This window comes from Oncorhynchus keta, chromosome 18 (assembly GCF_023373465.1).
Source record: "Oncorhynchus keta strain PuntledgeMale-10-30-2019 chromosome 18, Oket_V2, whole genome shotgun sequence".
Taxonomy (NCBI): domain Eukaryota; kingdom Metazoa; phylum Chordata; class Actinopteri; order Salmoniformes; family Salmonidae; genus Oncorhynchus; species Oncorhynchus keta.
The window spans coordinates 56,321,243-56,339,604 of record NC_068438.1 but is presented as its reverse complement, the minus strand read 5'-3'; the positions used below and the strand labels follow the sequence as shown (position 1 = coordinate 56,339,604).

Here is an 18,362-nt window from a genome sequence, read left to right as displayed (position 1 = left end):
GAATTCCCAGTCATGTGAAATCTATAGATTAGGGCCTAATGAAATCATTTTAATTGACTGATTTCCATATATTAACTGTAACTCAGTAAAACCTTTGGAATTGTTGCATGTTTTGTTTTGTATTTTTGTTCAGTGTATTCAGAAAGTATTCAGACCACATTTTGTTACATTACAGCCTTATTCTAAACTGTATTGAATTGTTTTTTTTTCCCTCATCAATCTATTCACAAATGTTTTATTTTATTGTACCTTTATTTAGCAAGATCAGTTAAGAACAAATTCTTATTTTCAATGACGGCCGAACGACAGAGGGGCAGAACGACCCTGTCAGCTCGGGGGTTTGAACTTGCAACCTTCTGCAACCTTCTGGTTACTAGTCCAACGCTCTAACCACTAGGCTACGCTGCCGCCCCATAACGACAAAGCATAAACATTGTTTTTGACATTTTTTCAAATGTAACCTCCCCCCCCCGGAAATATCACATTTACAGTACATAAGTACTCAGACCCTTTGGCAGTAAATACAGCCTTGACTCTTCTTGGGTATGATGCTACAAGCTTGGCACACCTGTATTTGGGGAGTTTCTACCATTCTTCTCTGCAGATCCTCTCAGGCTCTGTCAGGTTGGATGGGGAGAGTTGCTGCACAGCTATTTTCAGGTCTCTCCAGAGATGTTCGATCGGGTTCAAGTCCGGGCTCTGGCTGGGCCACTCAGCGACATTCAGAGACTACACCCCCCTGACCAAGGCCCTTCTTCCCCGGTTGCTCAGTTTGGCTGATTGACCAGTGGTGGTTCCAAACTTCTTCCATTTAAGAATGATGGAGGCCATTGTGTTCTTGGGGACCTTCAACGCTACAGAAATGTTTTGGTACCCTTCCCCAGATCTGTGCCTCGACACGATCCTGTCTCGGAGCTCTACGGACCTCATGACTTGTTGTTTTGCTCTGACATGCACTATCAACTGTGGGACCTTGTATAGACAGGTGACAGCCATTCCATATCATGTCCAATCAATTGAATTATTATTATTATTACCCATTTAACTCCCCAAGTTCATGTTGTCCAATTGATAGAGAGTCTTGTCCCATCGCTGCAACTCCCATACGGACTCGGGAGAGGCGAAGGTCGAGCCGTGCGTCCTGCACCAACGCAGCCACTGCTGACACATTGACCATAAGACCACTGCACCACCATAGACCACTGCACCTAGACCGCTGCACCATAGCCCAGCCCTGCACCAGGAGACCACTGCACCATAGACCACTGCACCATAGACCTCTACAGCTTGCACTGCGATGACCATAGACCTCTGCACCATAGACCTCTGCACCATAGACCACTGCACCATAGACCTCTGCACCATAGACCTCTGCACCATAGACCTCTGCACCATAGACCTCTGCACCATAGACCTCTGCACCATAGACCTCTGCACCATAGACCACTGCACCATAGACCGCTGCACCATAGACCTCTGTACCATAGACCACTGCACCATAGACCACTGTACCATAGACCTCTGCACCATAGACCTCTGCACCATAGACCGCTGCACCATAGACTGCTGCACCATAGACCGCTGCACCATAGACCTCTGCACCATAGACCGCTGCACCATAGACCGCTGCACCATAGACCGCTGCACCATAGACCGCTGCACCATAGACCTCTGCACCATAGACCTCTGCACCATAGACCTCTGCACCATAGACCGCTGCACCATAGACCGCTGCACCATAGACTGCTGCACCATAGACCGCTGCACCATAGACCACTGCACCATAGACCACTGCACCATAGACCACTGCACCATAGACCACTGCACCATAGACCACTGCACCATAGACCACTGCACCATAGACCACTGCACCATAGACCTCTGCACCATAGACCGCTGCACCATAGACCTCTGCACCATAGACCACTGCACCATAGACCGCTGCACCATAGACCACTGCACCATAGACCACTGCACCATAGACCACTGCACCATAGACCTCTGAACCATAGACCACTGCACCATAGACCACTGCACCATAGACCACTGTACCATAGACCACTGCACCATAGACCACTGCACCATAGACCACTGCACCATAGACCACTGTACCATAGACCACTGCACCATAGACCGCTGCACCATAGACCGCTGCACCATAGACCGCTGCACCATAGACCGCTGCACCATAGACCGCTGCACCATAGACTGCTGCACCATAGACCACTGCACCATAGACCCCTGCACCATAGACCACTGCACCATCCAGCAGGCCCCAATCAATTGAATTTACCACAGGTGGACTCCAATCAAGTTGTAGAAACATCTCAAGGATGATCAATGGAAACAGGATGCACCTGAGGTCAATTTAGAGTCTCATAGCAAAGGGTCTGAATACTTATTTAAATAAGGTATTTCTGCTTTTAATACATTTGCAAAAATGTCTAAAAACTATTTTCACTTTGTCATTATGGGGTATTGTGTGTAGATTTAATCAATTTATAATATGGATCTACTGTGACAAAATGTGGAAAAAGTTAAGGGGTCTGAATTCTTTCTGAATGCGTTGTATTAAAACATTAGTATACTATGTGTTGTATATATTACTTATTCTCTCCTGTAAAGGACATTTATAAAATAATTACATTGTTATGGATTTTGTGAAGGCTGAAGGCTGAGTGCCATTATTCATTATAGTAAAGATAATAATTTAACGCTAAATTATAATTAATTCCTATTTATTGCCTTTACCTCCCTACTCTTATACACAGCGTACATTGATTTATTTTTCTATTGTGTTATTGACTGTACGTTTGTTTATGTGTAACTCTGTGTTATTGACTGTACGTTTGTTTATGTGTAACTCTGTGTTGATGTTTTTTGTCACACTGCTTTGCTTTATCTTGGCCAGGTCCCAGTTGTAAATGAGAACTTGTTCTCAACTGGCCTACCTGGTTAAATAAAAGAAAATAATCTATATTTTCCTGACAGTCAAGATAATGTAGCCTGTATTTTCCTATACTAAGAGCCATATGCAAACACCTAAATACAATGACGACCCAGAGTCATTGTTGTCTGAAGGGTTTTTATAGTTATTGACTTTAGGCACGGCTCATTGCACCCAAGTCTTGTTAACCTTCAATGAAAATCAATCCTTCTGAAGGTCACACAACCCACACAACACTGTCATGTGTATCAACATCAACACAGAGACTCAGTGAATCAAACTGTCATGTGTATCAACGTCAACACAGAGACTCAGTGAATCACACTGTCATGTGTATCAACATCAACACAGAGACTCAGTGAATCACACTGTCATGTGTATCAACGTCAACACAGAGACTCATTTAAATCAAACTGTCATTTTAATACATTTGCAAAAACACAAGACTATTTTCACTTTGTCATTATCAAACTGTCAGTGTAATCATGGACGTGACAAAATGTGGAACAGAGGGGTCTGAACTCAGTGAATCAAACTGTCATGTGTGTATCAACTTATTCTCACAGAGGACATTCATAAAATAAACTGTTATGGATTTTGTGAAGGCTCAACAGTGCCATTATTCATTATAGTAAAGATAATAATTTAAGACTCAGTGAATCAAACTGTCATGTGTACGTTTGTTTATGTGTAACTCTTGTGTTGATGTTTTTTGTCACACTGCTTTGCTTTATCAGAGGACCCAGTTGTAAATGAGAACTTGTTCTCACTGGCCTACCTGGTTAAATCAAAATCAACACATAGACAGTCAGATAATCAAACTGTCATGTGTATCAACATCAACACAGAGTCACTCAGTGAGGGTTTTTATAGTTACTGTCATGTGTATCAACATCAACCTTCATGAAAATCAACTTCAGTGAATCAAACTGTCATGTGTATCAACATCAACACAGAGACTCAGTGAATCAAACTGTCATGTGTATCAACGTCAACACAGAGACTCAGTGAATCAAACTGTCATGTGTATCAACGTCAACACAGAGACTCAGTGAATCACACTGTCATGTGTATCAACGTCAACACAGAGGCAGGCAGGCAGGCAGGCAGGCAGGCAGGCAGGCAGGCAGGCAGGCAGGCAGGCAATAGAGGAGAGAGTGAGTAATATACGGTAATTCACACAAATTAACACATCTTCATCACAACACACACAAACACACCACCTGAACAGACCAAGGTTGTTTGGTTTCAGACCTCTTCTCTTTCTCCCTCTACACCTCCAACTGGTGTGATACATTTTCTATGGGAGTGGGATAGTGTCTTTCTCCATGTGGAGAGGAACGAGCTAGAAGATTGAAAGGGCTGATGGCTTGAAATGAGGAAATAAATTCAGCCTTCAACTATTGACTATAGTGGAGTAATGGGTAAATCCCCACTCCCACACACACACACACACACGCACACACACTCTCTCAGAAACAAACACACACACACGCACACACACTCTCTCAGAAACAAACACACACATAAACACGTGTCTCTCCCTCTCTGATACACACACCCCATCAGGGTTTCTCCTCCCTGTCCTAATGGGGATGAATCTCCCCGTTCTCATCCCTGTACTAATGGGGATGAATCTCCCCGTTCTCATCTCTGTACTAATGAGGATGAATCTCCCCGTTCTCATCCCAGTACTAATGAGGATGAATCTCCCCGTTCTCATCCCTGTCCTAATGGGGATGAATCTCCCCGTTCTCATCTCTGTACTAATGGGGATGAATCTCCCCGTTCTCATCTCTGTACTAATGGGGATGAATCTCCCCGTTCTCATCTCTGTACTAATGAGGATGAATCTCCCCGTTCTCATCCCAGTACTAATGAGGATGAATCTCCGTTCTCCCTGTCCTAATGGGGATGAATCTCCCCGTTCTCATCCCTGTACTAATGGGGATGAATCTCCCCGTTCTCATCTCTGTACTAATGAGGATGAATCTCCCCGTTCTCATCTCTGTACTAATGGGGATGAATCTCCCTGTTCTCCTCCTGTACTAATGAGGATGAATCTCCCCGTTCTCATCTCTGTACTAATGAGGATGAATCTCCCCGTTCTCATCTCTGTACTAATGGGGATGAATCTCCCTGTTCTCCTCCTGTACTAATGAGGATGAATCTCCCCGTTCTCCTCCTGTCCTAATGGGGATGAATCTCCCCGTTCTCATCTCTGTACTAATGAGGATGAATCTCCCCATTCTACATTTACATTTACATTTAAGTCATTTAGCAGACGCTCTTATCCAGAGCGACTTACAAATTGGTGCATTCACCTTATGACATCCAGTGGAACAGCCACTTGCATCTAAATCTTTTTTTTTTTGGGGGTGTCTCCGGAAGGTGGTGATTGACTCCGCTGAATCTCCCCGTTCTCATCCCTGTACTAACTTTAATGAATCTCCCCGTTCTCATCCCTGTACTAATGTGGATGAATCTCCCCGTTCTCATCCCTGTACTTTTGAGGATGAATCTCCTCGTTCTCATCTCTGTACTAATGAGGATGAATCTCCCCGTTCTCATCTCTGTACTAATGGGGATGAATCTCCCTGTTCTCATCTCTGTACTAAATAAGGATGAATCTCCCCATTCTCATCCCTGTCCTAATGGGGATGAATCTCCCCCTGTTCTCCTCCATGTCCTAATGGGGATGAATCTCCCCATTCTCATCCCTGTCCTAATGGGGAGGAATCTCCCCCTGTTCTCATCCCTGTCCTGGTGGGGATGAATCTCCCTGTTCTCCTCCATGTCCTAATGGGGATGAATCTCCCCGTTCTCATCCCTGTCCTAACGGGGATGAATCTCCCTGTTCTCCTCCTGTACTAATGAGGATGAACCTCCCTATTCTCTTTCTGATGGGGATGAATCTCCCTGTTCTCCTCCTGTCCTAATATAATTTACAAATAATGCATTAACCCCTTGTTAGACTCTGACAGGGTAATGCATTAACCCCTTGGTTAGACTGACAGGGTAATGTTTCAACTCTTGGTTAGACTCTGAGAGGGTAATGCATTAACCCCTTGTTAGACTCTGACAGGGTGATGCATTAACCCCTTGGTTAGACTGACAGGGTAATGTTTCAACTCTTGGTTAGACTCTGAGAGGGTAATGCATCAACCCCTTGGTTAGACTCTGACAGGATAATGCATTAACCCCTCGTTAGACTGACAGGATAATGCATTAACCCCTTGGTAAGACTGACAGGGTAATGCATTAACCCCTTGGTTTTACCCTGACAGGGTAATGCATTAACCCCTTGGTTAGAGTCTGACAGGATAATGCATTAACCCCTTGTTAGACTCTGACAGGGTAATGCATTAACCCCTTGGTTTTACCCTGACAGGGTAATGCATTAACCCCTTGGTTAGACTCTGACAGGGTGATGCATTAACCCCTTGGTTAGACCCTGACAGGGTGATGCATTAACCCCTTTGTTAGACTCTGACAGGATAATGCATTAACCCCTTGTTAGACTCTGACAGGATAATGCATTAACCCCCGTTAGACTCTGACAGGGTAATGCATTAACCCCTTGGTTAGACTCTGACAGGATAATGCATTAACCCCTTGTTAGACTCGGACATGATAATGCATTAAACCCTGTTAGACTCTGACAGGGTAATGCATTAACCCCTTGGTTAGACTCTGACAGGATAATGCATTAACCCCTTGTTAGACTCGGACAGGATAATGCATTAACCCTGTTAGACTCTGACAGGGTAATGCATTAACCCCTTGGTTAGACTCTGACAGGATAATGCATTAACCCCTTGTTAGACTCGGACAGGATAATGCACTAACCCCCGTTAGACTCTGACAGGGTAATGCATTGACCCCTTGGTAGACTCTGACAGGGTAATGCATTAACCCCTTGGTAGACTCTGACAGAGTAATGTGGATGGGGAGAAGTTAACTTCTTGCGTCGAGCCATCCCGGATCCGGTATCGTGACTACAGCCTCAAGCTCATTACCATAACGCAACGTTAACTATTCATGAAAATCGCAAATGAAATGAAAGTAATCTATTTGCTCTCAAGCTTAGCCTTTTGTTAACAACACTGTCATCTCAGATTTTCAAAATATGCTTCTCAACCATTGCAAAACAAGCATTTGTGTAACAGTATTGAAAACTAGCGCAGCATTTAGCATAGCGTTAGCATTCAGCAGGCAACATTTTCACAAAAAACAGAAAAGCATTCAAATAAAATAATTTACCTTTGAAGAACTTCAGATGTTTTCAATGAGGAGACTCTCAGATAGCAAATGTTCAGTTTTTCCTGAAAGACTATTTGTTTAGGACAAATCGTTCCGTTTTCTGCGTCACGTTTAGCTACGAAAAAAACCTGTATCCAGGATTGTGTAAATCTATCCGCAAGCTCATTAGCATAACACAAAGTTAACTATTCATGAAAATCGCAAATGAAATTAAATTAATCTATTTGCTCTCAAGCTTAGCCTTTTGTTAACAACACTGTCATCTCAGATTTTCAAAATATGCTTTTGAACCATAGTTAAACAAGCATTTGTGTAACAGTATTGATAGCCTAGCATAGGATTATGCCTGGCTTTCAGCATGCAACATTTTCACAAAACCCAGAAAAGTATTCAAATAAAATCATTTACCTTTGAAGAACTTCAGATGTTTTCAATGAGGAGACTCTCAGTTAGATAGCAAATGTTCCGTTTTTACAAAAAATATTATTTGTGTCGACTAATCGCTCCGTTTTGTTCATCACTTTTGGGTAAGGAAAAAAAAAAAAAAAAAAAAGAAAAGAAAATATTAAGTCATTAAAACGCAAACTTTTTTCCAAATGAACTCCATAATATCGACAGAAACATGGCAAACCGATGTTTAGAATCAATCATCAAGGTGTTTTTCACATATCTATCGACGATAAATCCTTCGTGGCAGTTGACTTTCTCTTCTGAAGAAATGGAACGCGCATGGACCTACAGATAACGCAATAATTTCGACACAGGACACCGGGCGGGACACCAGGTAAATGTAGTCTCTTATGGTCAATCTTCCAATGATATGCCTACAAACACGTCTCAATGCTGCAGACATCTTGGACGAACGGCAGAGAGCATAAGCTCGTTCACAGCATATTCACAGCCTTATAAGGAGATGATAGTAAAACAGAGCCTCAAAAATCCTGCTCATTTCCTGTTTGATGTTTCATCTTGGTTTCGCCTGTAAGATCAGTTCTGGGGCACTCACAGATAATATCTTTGCAGTTTTGAAAACGTCAGAGTGTTTTCTTTCCAAAACTGGCAATTATATGCATAGTCGAGCATCTTTTTCGTGACAAAATATTGCGCTTAAAACGGGCACGTTTTTTTTAATCCAATAGCGCCCCCATAGGTTGAAGAGGTTAATGGAAGCTGAAGAGCATATGCATGTATGTAGAAGAGGAGCTGATTGACAGGAGCTGATATACCAGTGTATCAGTATATTGAATGAATCGATACCAGTATTCACTTAAAGGGATACTGCAAGATTTTGGCAATCAAGCCCTTTTCCTACTCACCCAAAGTCAGATGAAGTCAAGGATACCAGGTTATGTCTCTCCGTGCAGTTTGAAGGAGGTTAAGGTAGTTTGGCGGTCCCGTTGTTTAACTAGCATTAAGCTCAATGATTGGATTGTACATGTGTGAAACGTACTCCTCAGCCTGCAGTGTCACCACTTGCTCCAACAAATGGTTAACTTTTCGATGGTGACGACTGCTGAGAGGCTTCAGGAGGACGGTTATGTGTGCTAGCAAGGCAGAGGTCCTGGGTTCAAGGCTCGTGTGAGCTGAATCAGGAGGAAACTGTAGTCACTAGGCAAGGGAAGTCCTTTATACCAGCATCTGGCTCTGGGTAAGTAGAAAAGGGGATTCATTGGCAAAATATCCCATTTCCCTTTTCCGTTAATTAGAAAACATTTGCACAGCTGGCATTTACATTTCTGACACGTTTACCTAACTAACTGCTAATGCTAAAGGTACCTAAAGCATACCATATTTTTAATTTAATTTTACCTGGCAAGTCAGTTAAGAACAAATTCTTATTTTCAGTGATGGCCTAGGAACAGTGGGGTTAACTGCCTGTTCAGGGGCAGAACGACAGATTTGTACCTTGTCAGCTTGGGGATTCGAACTTGCAACCTTTCGGTTACTAGTCCAATGCTCTAACCACTAGGCTACCATGCCTACCATATCAATACCATACCATCATCACCTACCATTCCATACCATATCACCATATATCACCTACCATGTCATTACCTAAAGCATTGTGTCTGATGTCAGTTGCTTCTTCTCTCCTGCTTCTATATGACAGTGACACACGATGATGTTGTTTACGTCGAGATCAGAACCGTGTCAATACTCCTATCTATGGTCACATCACTGGCTCTCAATGGTTGTGTTTGAATGGCACCTGATTGCCTCATTCACCTCATTCGGGACATAAGGCTCTACATTTTGATTGACAAAAAAGAAATGCAATGTATAGGGAACAGGATCCAATTTAAGATGCAACCATGTGATGTTTGAAATGCGCAGGCGGAAAAACAAATACTGCAATTCCCTTTCTCAGTTGTCCCTGTCCATGGCCAACTACCAGGTATAACTCTAGAGAGACAGGCCCTGTCCCTGGCCAACTACCAGGTATAACTCTAGAGAGACAGGCCCTGTCCATGGCCAACTACCAGGTATCTGGAGAGACAGGCCCTGTCCCTGGCCAACTACCAGGTATTTGCAGAGACATGCCCTGTCCCTGGCCAACTACCAGGTATCTGCAGAGACAGGCCCTGTCCATGGCCAACTACCAGTTATCTGGAGAGACAGGCCCTGTCCATGGCCAACTACCAGGTATCTGGAGAGACAGGCCCTGTCCATGGCCAACTACCAGGTATCTGGAGAGACAGGCCCTGTCCCTGGCCAACTACCAGGTATCTGGAGAGACAGGCCCTGTCCCTGGCCAACTACTAGATATCTGGAGAGACAGGCCCAGTCCATGGCCAACTACCAGGTATCTGGAGAGACAGGCCCTGTCCCTGGCCAACTACCAGGTATCTGGAGAGACAGGCCCTGTCCATGGCCAACTACCAGGTATAACTCTAGAGAGACAGGCCCTGCCCCTGGCCAACTACCAGGTATCTGGAGAGACAGGCCCTGTCCCTGGCCAACTACCAGGTATCTGGAGAGACAGGCCCTGTCCCTGGCCAACTACCAGGTATCTGCAGAGACAGGCCCTGTCCCTGGCCAACTACCAGGTATCTGCAGAGACAGGCCCTGTCCCTGGCCAACTACCAGGTATCTGCAGAGACAGGCCCTGTCCCTGGCCAACTACCAGGTATCTGCAGAGACAGGCCCTGTCCCTGGCCAACTACCAGGTATCTGCAGAGACAGGCCCTGTCCCTGGCCAACTACCAGGTATCTGCAGAGACAGGCCCTGTCCCTGGCCAACTACCAGGTATCTGCAGAGACAGGCCCTGTCCCTGGCCAACTACCAGGTATCTGGAGAGACAGGCCCTGTCCCTGGCCAACTACCAGGTATAACTCTAGAGAGACAGGCCCTGTCCCTGGCCAACTACCAGGTATCTGCAGAGACAGGCCCTGTCCCTGGCCAACTACCAGGTATCTGCAGAGACAGGCCCTGTCCCTGGCCAACTACCAGGTATTTGCAGAGACATGCCCTGTCCCTGGCCAACTACCAGGTATCTGCAGAGACAGGCCCTGTCCCTGACCAACTACCAGGTATCTGCAGAGACATGCCCTGTCCCTGGCCAACTACCAGGTATCTGGAGAGACAGGCCCTGTCCCTGGCCAACTACCAGGTATAACTCTGCAGAGACAGGCCCTGTCCCTGGCCAACTACCAGGTATCTGCAGAGACAGGCCCTGTCTTCTCCTCAGCATACCACCCATGCTCTTCCCCATTCTCAAGCTAGGTAGACAAATACAGGTAGGTGCAGTGCAATGTGTTGTTTTATAGGGTCAGTCATAGTAGTGTGATAGGTGTTGTTTTACAGGGTCAGTCATAGTAGTATGATAGGTGTTGTTTTACAGGGTTAGTCATAGTAGTATGATAGGTGTTGTTTTACAGGGTCAGTCATAGTAGTATGATAGGTGTTGTTTTACAGGGTCAGTCATAGTAGTATGATAGGTGTTGTTTTACAGGGTCAGTCATAGTAGTGTGATAGGTGTTGTTTTACAGGGTCAGTCATAGTAGTATGATAGGTGTTGTTTTACAGGGTTAGTCATAGTAGTGTGATAGGTGTTGTTTTACAGGGTCAGTCATAGTAGTATGATAGGTGTTGTTTTACAGGGTCAGTCATAGTAGTATGATAGGTGTTGTTTTATAGGGTCAGTCATAGTTGTATGATAGGTGTTGTTTTACAGGGTCAGTCATAGTAGTGTGATAGGTGTTTTTTACAGGGTCAGTCATAGTAGTATGATAGGTGTTGTTAGTACAGGGTCAGTCATACTAGTATGGTAGGTTTTGTTTTACAGGGTCAGTCATAGTAGTATGATAGGTGTTGTTTTACAGTCCCAGTAGTGTGATAGGTGTTGTTTTACAGGGTTAGTCATAGTAGTATGATAGGTGTAGTGTAATGTGATGTTGTACAGGGTCAGTCATACTAGTATGATAGGTGTTGTTTTACAGGGTCAGTCATAGTAGTATGATAGGTGTTGTTTTACAGGGTCAGTCATAGTAGTATGATAGGTGCAGTGTAATGTGTTGTTGTACAGGGTCAGTCATAGTAGTGTGATAGGTGTTGTTTTACAGGGTCAGTCATAGTAGTATGATAGGTGTTGTTGTACAGGGTCAGTCATAGTAGTGTAATGTGTTGTTTTACAGGGTCAGTCATAGTAGTATGATAGGTGTTGTTTTACAGGGTCAGTCATAGTAGTATGATAGGTGCAGTGTAATGTGTTGTTGTACAGGGTCAGTCATAGTAGTGTGATAGGTGTTGTTTTACAGGGTCAGTCATAGTAGTATGATAGGTGTTGTTGTACAGGGTCAGTCATAGTAGTATGATAGGTGTTGTTTTACAGGGTCAGTCATAGTAGTGTAATGTGTTGTTTTACAGGGTCAGTCATAGTAGTATGATAGGTGTTGTTTTACAGGGTCAGTCATAGTAGTATGATAGGTGTTGTTGTACAGGGTCAGTCATACTAGTATGATAGGTGTTGTTTTACAGGGTCAGTCATAGTAGTATGATAGGTGTTGTTTTACAGGGTCAGTCATAGTAGTATGATAGGTGTTGTTTTATAGGGTCAGTCATAGTAGTGTGATAGGTGTTGTTTTACAGGGTCAGTCATAGTAGTATGATAGGTGTTGTTTTACAGGGTTAGTCATAGTAGTATGATAGGTGTTGTTTTACAGGGTCAGTCATAGTAGTATGATAGGTGTTGTTTTACAGGGTCAGTCATAGTAGTATGATAGGTGCAGTGTAATGTGCTGTTTTACAGGGTCAGCCAGTATAGTACGGCGCCCCTGGAGGGTAGAGAGGGAGAGTAGAGGGAGAGTAGAGGAGAGTGGAGAGGGAGAGTAGAGAGGGAGAGTAGAGAGGGAGAGGTGAGAAGCGAGAGGCGCTAGCAGTGACAACAACCTATAGACACAATCCTCTGTCTGCTTCATGGAATGCCATTTTAATCAGGTTCCATGCTAAGTAGATGTCTGTAGACCCTGAATGATTCCCCGGTCTTGCCTTTGGCGTTTCTCATTCCAAGAGAGAGAGGGAGAAGACGAGTATCTATTTAAGCCTGTATGAGACCAGTACAGGTTGTTACAAGCATTTCTCAGGTGTCAAGTACAGAGGTCGGACTTAGATTTTTAATTAGTTAGCACACACAGACACAGAAACACACACTCACACGGAAACACACAGAGACGGAAACACACACACACACAGAAACACACACAGACACAGAAACACACACACACGGAAACACACACAGACGGAAACACACACAGACACAGAAACACACACTAACTTGTTGTTGTTGACTCTCTACTTGTCACACAGCAGTCCTCCACGGTGGACCTGATGATCAGAAGCATCCTGCTGAAGCATGCTGGGAAATACGGCTGCCGGGCTCAGACCAGCGCCGACACGGTGTTTGCTGAGGCTGAAGTCCTCGTTAGAGGTGAGCTCCTTATCTCTAAGCCTCAACTACAGATCTATGATAAGATGTGTCCTAAATTACACCCTATTCACTATACACTGAGTGAACAAAACATTAGGAATGCTTTCCATTACAGACAGACCAGGTGAAAGATATGATCTCTTATTGATGTCACTTGTTAAATCCACTTCAATCAGTGTAGATGAAGGAGAGGAGACAGGTTAAAGAAGGATATTTAAGCCTTGAGACAACTGAGACACGGATTGTGTCTGTGTCTCGTTCAGAGGGTGAACGGACGAGGCATGTCGTTTCACCTTCTAATGGTTGAGGTGGGAAAGGGACTGATCCTAGAGCAACGGACGAGGCATGTCGTTTCACCTTCTAATGGTTGAGGTGGGAAAGGGACTGATCCTAGAGCAACGGACGAGGCATGTCGTTTCACCTTCTAATGGTTGAGGTGGGAAAGGGACTGATCCTAGAGCAACGGACGAGGCATGTCGTTTCACCTTCTAATGGTTGAGGTGGGAAAGGGACTGATCCTAGAGCAACGGACGAGGCATGTCGTTTCACCTTCTAATGGTTGAGGTGGGAAAGGGACTGATCCTAGAGCAACGGGCGAGGCGTGTTGTTTCACCTTCTAATGGTTGAGGTGGGAAAGGGACTGATTCTAGAGCAACGGACGAGGAGGTCCTTCTGTAGCTCAGTTGGTAGAGCATGGCGCTTGTAACGCCAGGGTAGTGGGTTCGATCCCGGGACCACCCATACGTAGAATGTATGCACACATGACTGTAAGTTGCTTTGGATTGAGCGTCTGCTAAATGGCATATATTTTATATATATATATACGAGGCATGTCGTTTCATCTTCTAATGGTTGAGGTGGGAAAGGGACTGATCCTAGAGCAACGGACGAGGCATGTCGTTTCACCTTCTAATGGTTGAGGTGGGAAAGGGACTGATCCTAGAGCAACGGGCGAGGCATGTCGTTTCACCTTCTAATGGTTGAGGTGGGAAAGGGACTGATCCTAGAGCAACGGACGAGGCATGTCGTTTCACCTTCTAATGGTTGAGGTGGGAAAGGGACTGATCCTAGAGCAACGGACGAGGCATGTCGTTTCACCTTCTAATGGTTGAGGTGGGAAAGGGACTGATCCTAGAGCAACGGACGAGGCATGTCGTTTCACCTTCTAATGGTTGAGGTGGGAAAGGGACTGATCCTAGAGCAACGGACGAGGCATGTCGTTTCACCTTCTAATGGTTGAGGATGGACTGATCCTAGAGCAACGGGCGAGGCATGTCGTTTCACCTTCTAATGGTTGAGGTGGGAAAGGGACTGATCCTAGAGCAACGGACGAGGCATGTCGTTTCACCTTCTAATGGTTGAGGATGGACTGATCCTAGAGCAACGGGCGAGGCATGTCGTTTCATCTTCTAATGGTTGAGGTGGGAAAGGGACTGATCCTAGAGCAACGGACGAGGCATGTCGTTTCATCTTCTAATGGTTGAGGTGGGAAAGGGACTGATCCTAGAGCAACGGGCGAGGCATGTCGTTTCACCTTCTAATGGTTGAGGTGGGAAAGGGACTGATCCTAGAGCAACGGGCGAGGCATGTCGTTTCACCTTCTAATGGTTGAGGTGGGAAAGGGACTGATCCTAGAGCAACGGGCGAGGCATGTCGTTTCATCTTCTAATGGTTGAGGATGGACTGATCCTAGAGCAACGGGCGAGGCATGTCGTTTCACCTTCTAATGGTTGAGGATGGACTGATCCTAGAGCAACGGGCGAGGCATGTCATTTCACCTTCTAATGGTTGAGGTGGGAAAGGGACTGATCCTAGAGCAACGGGCGAGGCATGTCGTTTCACCTTCTAATGGTTGAGGTGGGAAAGGGACTGATCCTAGAGCAACGGACGAGGCATGTCGTTTCATCTTCTAATGGTTGAGGTGGGAAAGGGACTGATCCTAGAGCAACGGGCGAGGCATGTCGTTTCACCTTCTAATGGTTGAGGTGGGAAAGGGACTGATCCTAGAGCTTTGTCTCAAGTGGCACCCTAATCCCTATTTAGTGTGTTACTTTTTAACAGAGCCCTGTGAGCCCTGGTCAAAAGTAGTGCACTATTAGGGTGTCGTTTGGGATGCAGGCCGAGATCTGTGGTTTAGGGGACACCTTCAACCCTTCTCCTGATATTATCTCACAACTCTTCAATGGTTGCCCCCTTGCTATGGAGGCCTGTGATACAGATCACTGGTTGCCCCCTTGCTATGGAGGGCTGTGATACAGATCACTGGTTGCCCCCTTGCTATGGAGGGCTGTGATACAGATCACTGGTTGCCCCCTTGCTATGGAGGGCTGTGATACAGATCACTGGTTGCCCCCTTGCTATGGAGGGCTGTGATACAGATCACTGGTTGCCCCCTTGCTATGGAGGGCTGTGATACAGATCACTGGTTGCCCCCTTGCTATGGAGGGCTGTGATACAGATCACTGGTTGCCCCCTTGCTATGGAGGGCTGTGATACAGATCACTGGTTGTCCCCTTGCTATGGAGGGCTGTGATACAGATCACTGGTTGCCCCCTTGCTACGGAGGGCTGTGATACAGATCACTGGTTGTCCCCTTGCTATGGAGGGCTGTGATACAGATCACTGGTTGCCCCCTTGCTATGGAGGCCTGTGATACAGATCACTAGTTGTCCCCTTGCTATGGAGGGCTGTGATACAGATCACTGGTTGCCCCCTTGCTATGGAGGGCTGTGATACAGATCACTGGTTGCCCCCTTGCTATGGAGGGCTGTGATACAGATCACTGGTTGCCCCCTTGCTATGGAGGGCTGTGATACAGATCACTGGTTGCCCCCTTGCTATGGAGGGCTGTGATACAGATCACTGGTTGCCCCCTTGCTATGGAGGGCTGTGATACAGATCACTGGTTGCCCCTTGCTATGGAGGGCTGTGATACAGATCACTGGTTGCCCCCTTGCTATGGAGGGCTGTGATACAGATCACTGGTTGCCCCCTTGCTATGGAGGGCTTTGATACAGATCACTAGTTGTCCCCTTGCTATGGAGGGCTGTGATACAGATCACTGGTTGCCCCCTCGCTACAACACCCATGGAGGGTTGTCGGCTTTGAGCTCTAGACAGGTGATTGGCATGACGCTGAAAATCCCCTTTCATATTGAAGGATGGGGAGGGAGGGATGGAGGAGGTGTGCGTGTGCGTGTGTGTGTGTGTGTGTGTGTGTGTGTGTGTGTGTGTGTGTGTGTGTGTGTGTGTGTGTGTGTGTGTGTGTGTGTGTGTGTGTGTGTGTGTGTGTGTGTGTGGTGGTGGGGGGTCATGGGATTGGATGATGAGATGGGTTGTCCTGCCTGAGCTACTCTCTAAATCCAGAATCTGAATCCTCAATGATATATTCTCCACCATTCAATCTACTTATTAAACCCACCACGACACACACGGCTCTCCTCTCAATAGACTTCAGAATCACACCGGCTGGTTCTCATGGCGACACAGAATGCATATTAATATCCCTCCTCGGAATGCAAATGTACCTTTTAAACCGACCCTTTTAACGGTCCCTTCTGTGGAACACTCAACCTTTCGGTTTTCATTGGACGGCACCAGCTGTTCTCACAGGTCCTCCTGTTCTCTCCTTCACTCTCTGTCTGTGGGTGGGTCCAGTAACAGAAAGGTTGCTGGTTTAAATCCCGAGCCGACTCGGTGAAAAATAGGTTGATGTGCTCTTGAGCAAGACACTTAACCTGTTTGCTCCTGTAAATTGCTCTGGATGAGAGTGTCTGCTAAATGACAAGTGAAGCTGCACATCATCGGTCCAGCTGTTTTCAGTTTGGGGTTGAATCTGTGTGTCCGAATTAGCTATTTATTCCCTAAGTACACTGCTTTAGGACAGAATCCTCTCTCTCTCTCTCTCTCTCTCTCTCTCTAAATCTCCCTCTAGGCCCCCCAGGACCCCCTGGTGTGGTGATAGTAGAGGAGATCAAGGACACTACAGCCACCCTGTCTTGGAGTGGAGGGGTGGACAACCACAGCCCCATCAGCAGCTACAATCTCCAGGCCCGGAGCCCCTTCTCCCTGGGCTGGCAGACCCTCAGGACAGGTATGGATGCTGTCCTGTTTGTTTTACGCCAGAGATGTTAAGTTGCAATAGAGGATCTATTGCCTCCAGCTGTAGATTCAGGGTGGCCCTGACTGGAGACTAGCTGTAGATTCAGGGTGGCCCTGACTGGAGACTAGCTGTAGATTCAGGGTGGCCCTGACTGGAGACTAGCTGTAGATTCAGGGTAGCCCTGACTGGAGACTAGCTGTAGATTCAAGGTGGCCCTGACTGGAGACTAGCTGTAGATTCGGGGTGGTCCTGACTGGAGACTAGCTGTAGATTCAGGGTGGCCCTGACTGGAGACTAGCTGTAGATTCAGGGTGGCCCTGACTGGAGACTAGCTGTAGATTCAGGGTGGCCCTGACTGGAGACTAGCTGTAGATTCAAGGTGGCCCTGACTGGAGACTAGCTGTAGATTCAGGGTGGCCCTGACTGGAGACTAGCTGTAGATTCAGGGTGGCCCTGACTGGAGACTAGCTGTAGATTCAGGGTGGCCCTGACTGGAGACTAGCTGTAGATTCAGGGTGGCCCTGACTGGAGACTAGCTGTAGATTCAGGGTGGCCCTGACTGGAGACTAGCTATAGATTCAGGGTGGCCCTGACTGGAGACTAGCTGTAGATTCAGGGTGGCCCTGACTGGAGACTAGCTGTTGGAGGTGCAGGCATCTGTTAGACGACAAAGAGCTCAACTCAACACCTCTCGTCCTTCAGTTGAGTTTCTCCAGTCAGGGCCACCATGAATCGAGTTGAACTGTTATGTATTAATTCTAACTCTTATGTTCTGTTTAAAACTTGGCTGTTGTTCAACAGAACTTAATAAAAAAAGTATGTTCAGCTCAAAATGAAATGTCAGTGGTTTAAATTACACTCAGAATTATGTCAAAAGGTTAACAGAAAATGAACCTGTATCTTTTAAGGTCAACGCTAATTCCTGAGGTGGCAGTGAGAAAACCACGGGATTTTTACTGAGCTGTTACCATTTAAATGGCTTCATTTCCCCGTATCTTGACAGTAATACCCATCTATAATGATCTGTTAATGTCGAAGGAAGACTGCCGACTCAGTAGGTGTAATCTGCTCCGCTGCTGCTGTGTGCTTTCAGAGGATACGAATAATAGAAAAGTTTAGAGCTC

The 18,362-nt window shown here is 46.0% G+C and overlaps 1 protein-coding gene and 1 long non-coding RNA gene across 4 annotated transcripts in view; both read left to right on the top strand.

The window, feature by feature from the left end:
* Positions 1 to 18,362, top strand: part of cntn5 (contactin 5) — a 700,818-nt gene that overhangs the window by 489,948 nt on the left and 192,508 nt on the right. The window contains exons 15-16 of one of the 2 annotated variants that reach the window (XM_052468732.1): positions 13,020 to 13,137; positions 17,071 to 17,229. In XM_052468732.1, coding sequence (XP_052324692.1) covers positions 13,020 to 13,137; positions 17,071 to 17,229 — 277 coding nt within the window. Of the gene's footprint in view, positions 1 to 13,016; positions 13,138 to 17,070; positions 17,230 to 18,362 lie in introns of both variants that reach the window. The other variant, XM_052468731.1, reaches the window with a different exon arrangement.
* LOC127908935 (uncharacterized) lies at positions 9,842 to 10,272 on the top strand. Of its 2 annotated transcripts, none has more exons than XR_008069074.1 (3): positions 9,842 to 9,933; positions 10,094 to 10,137; positions 10,258 to 10,272. It is a non-coding gene; the product is annotated as an uncharacterized LOC127908935 (long non-coding RNA). The 2 variants fall into 2 exon arrangements; XR_008069073.1 differs by lacking the exon at positions 10,258 to 10,272 and adding an exon at positions 10,218 to 10,232.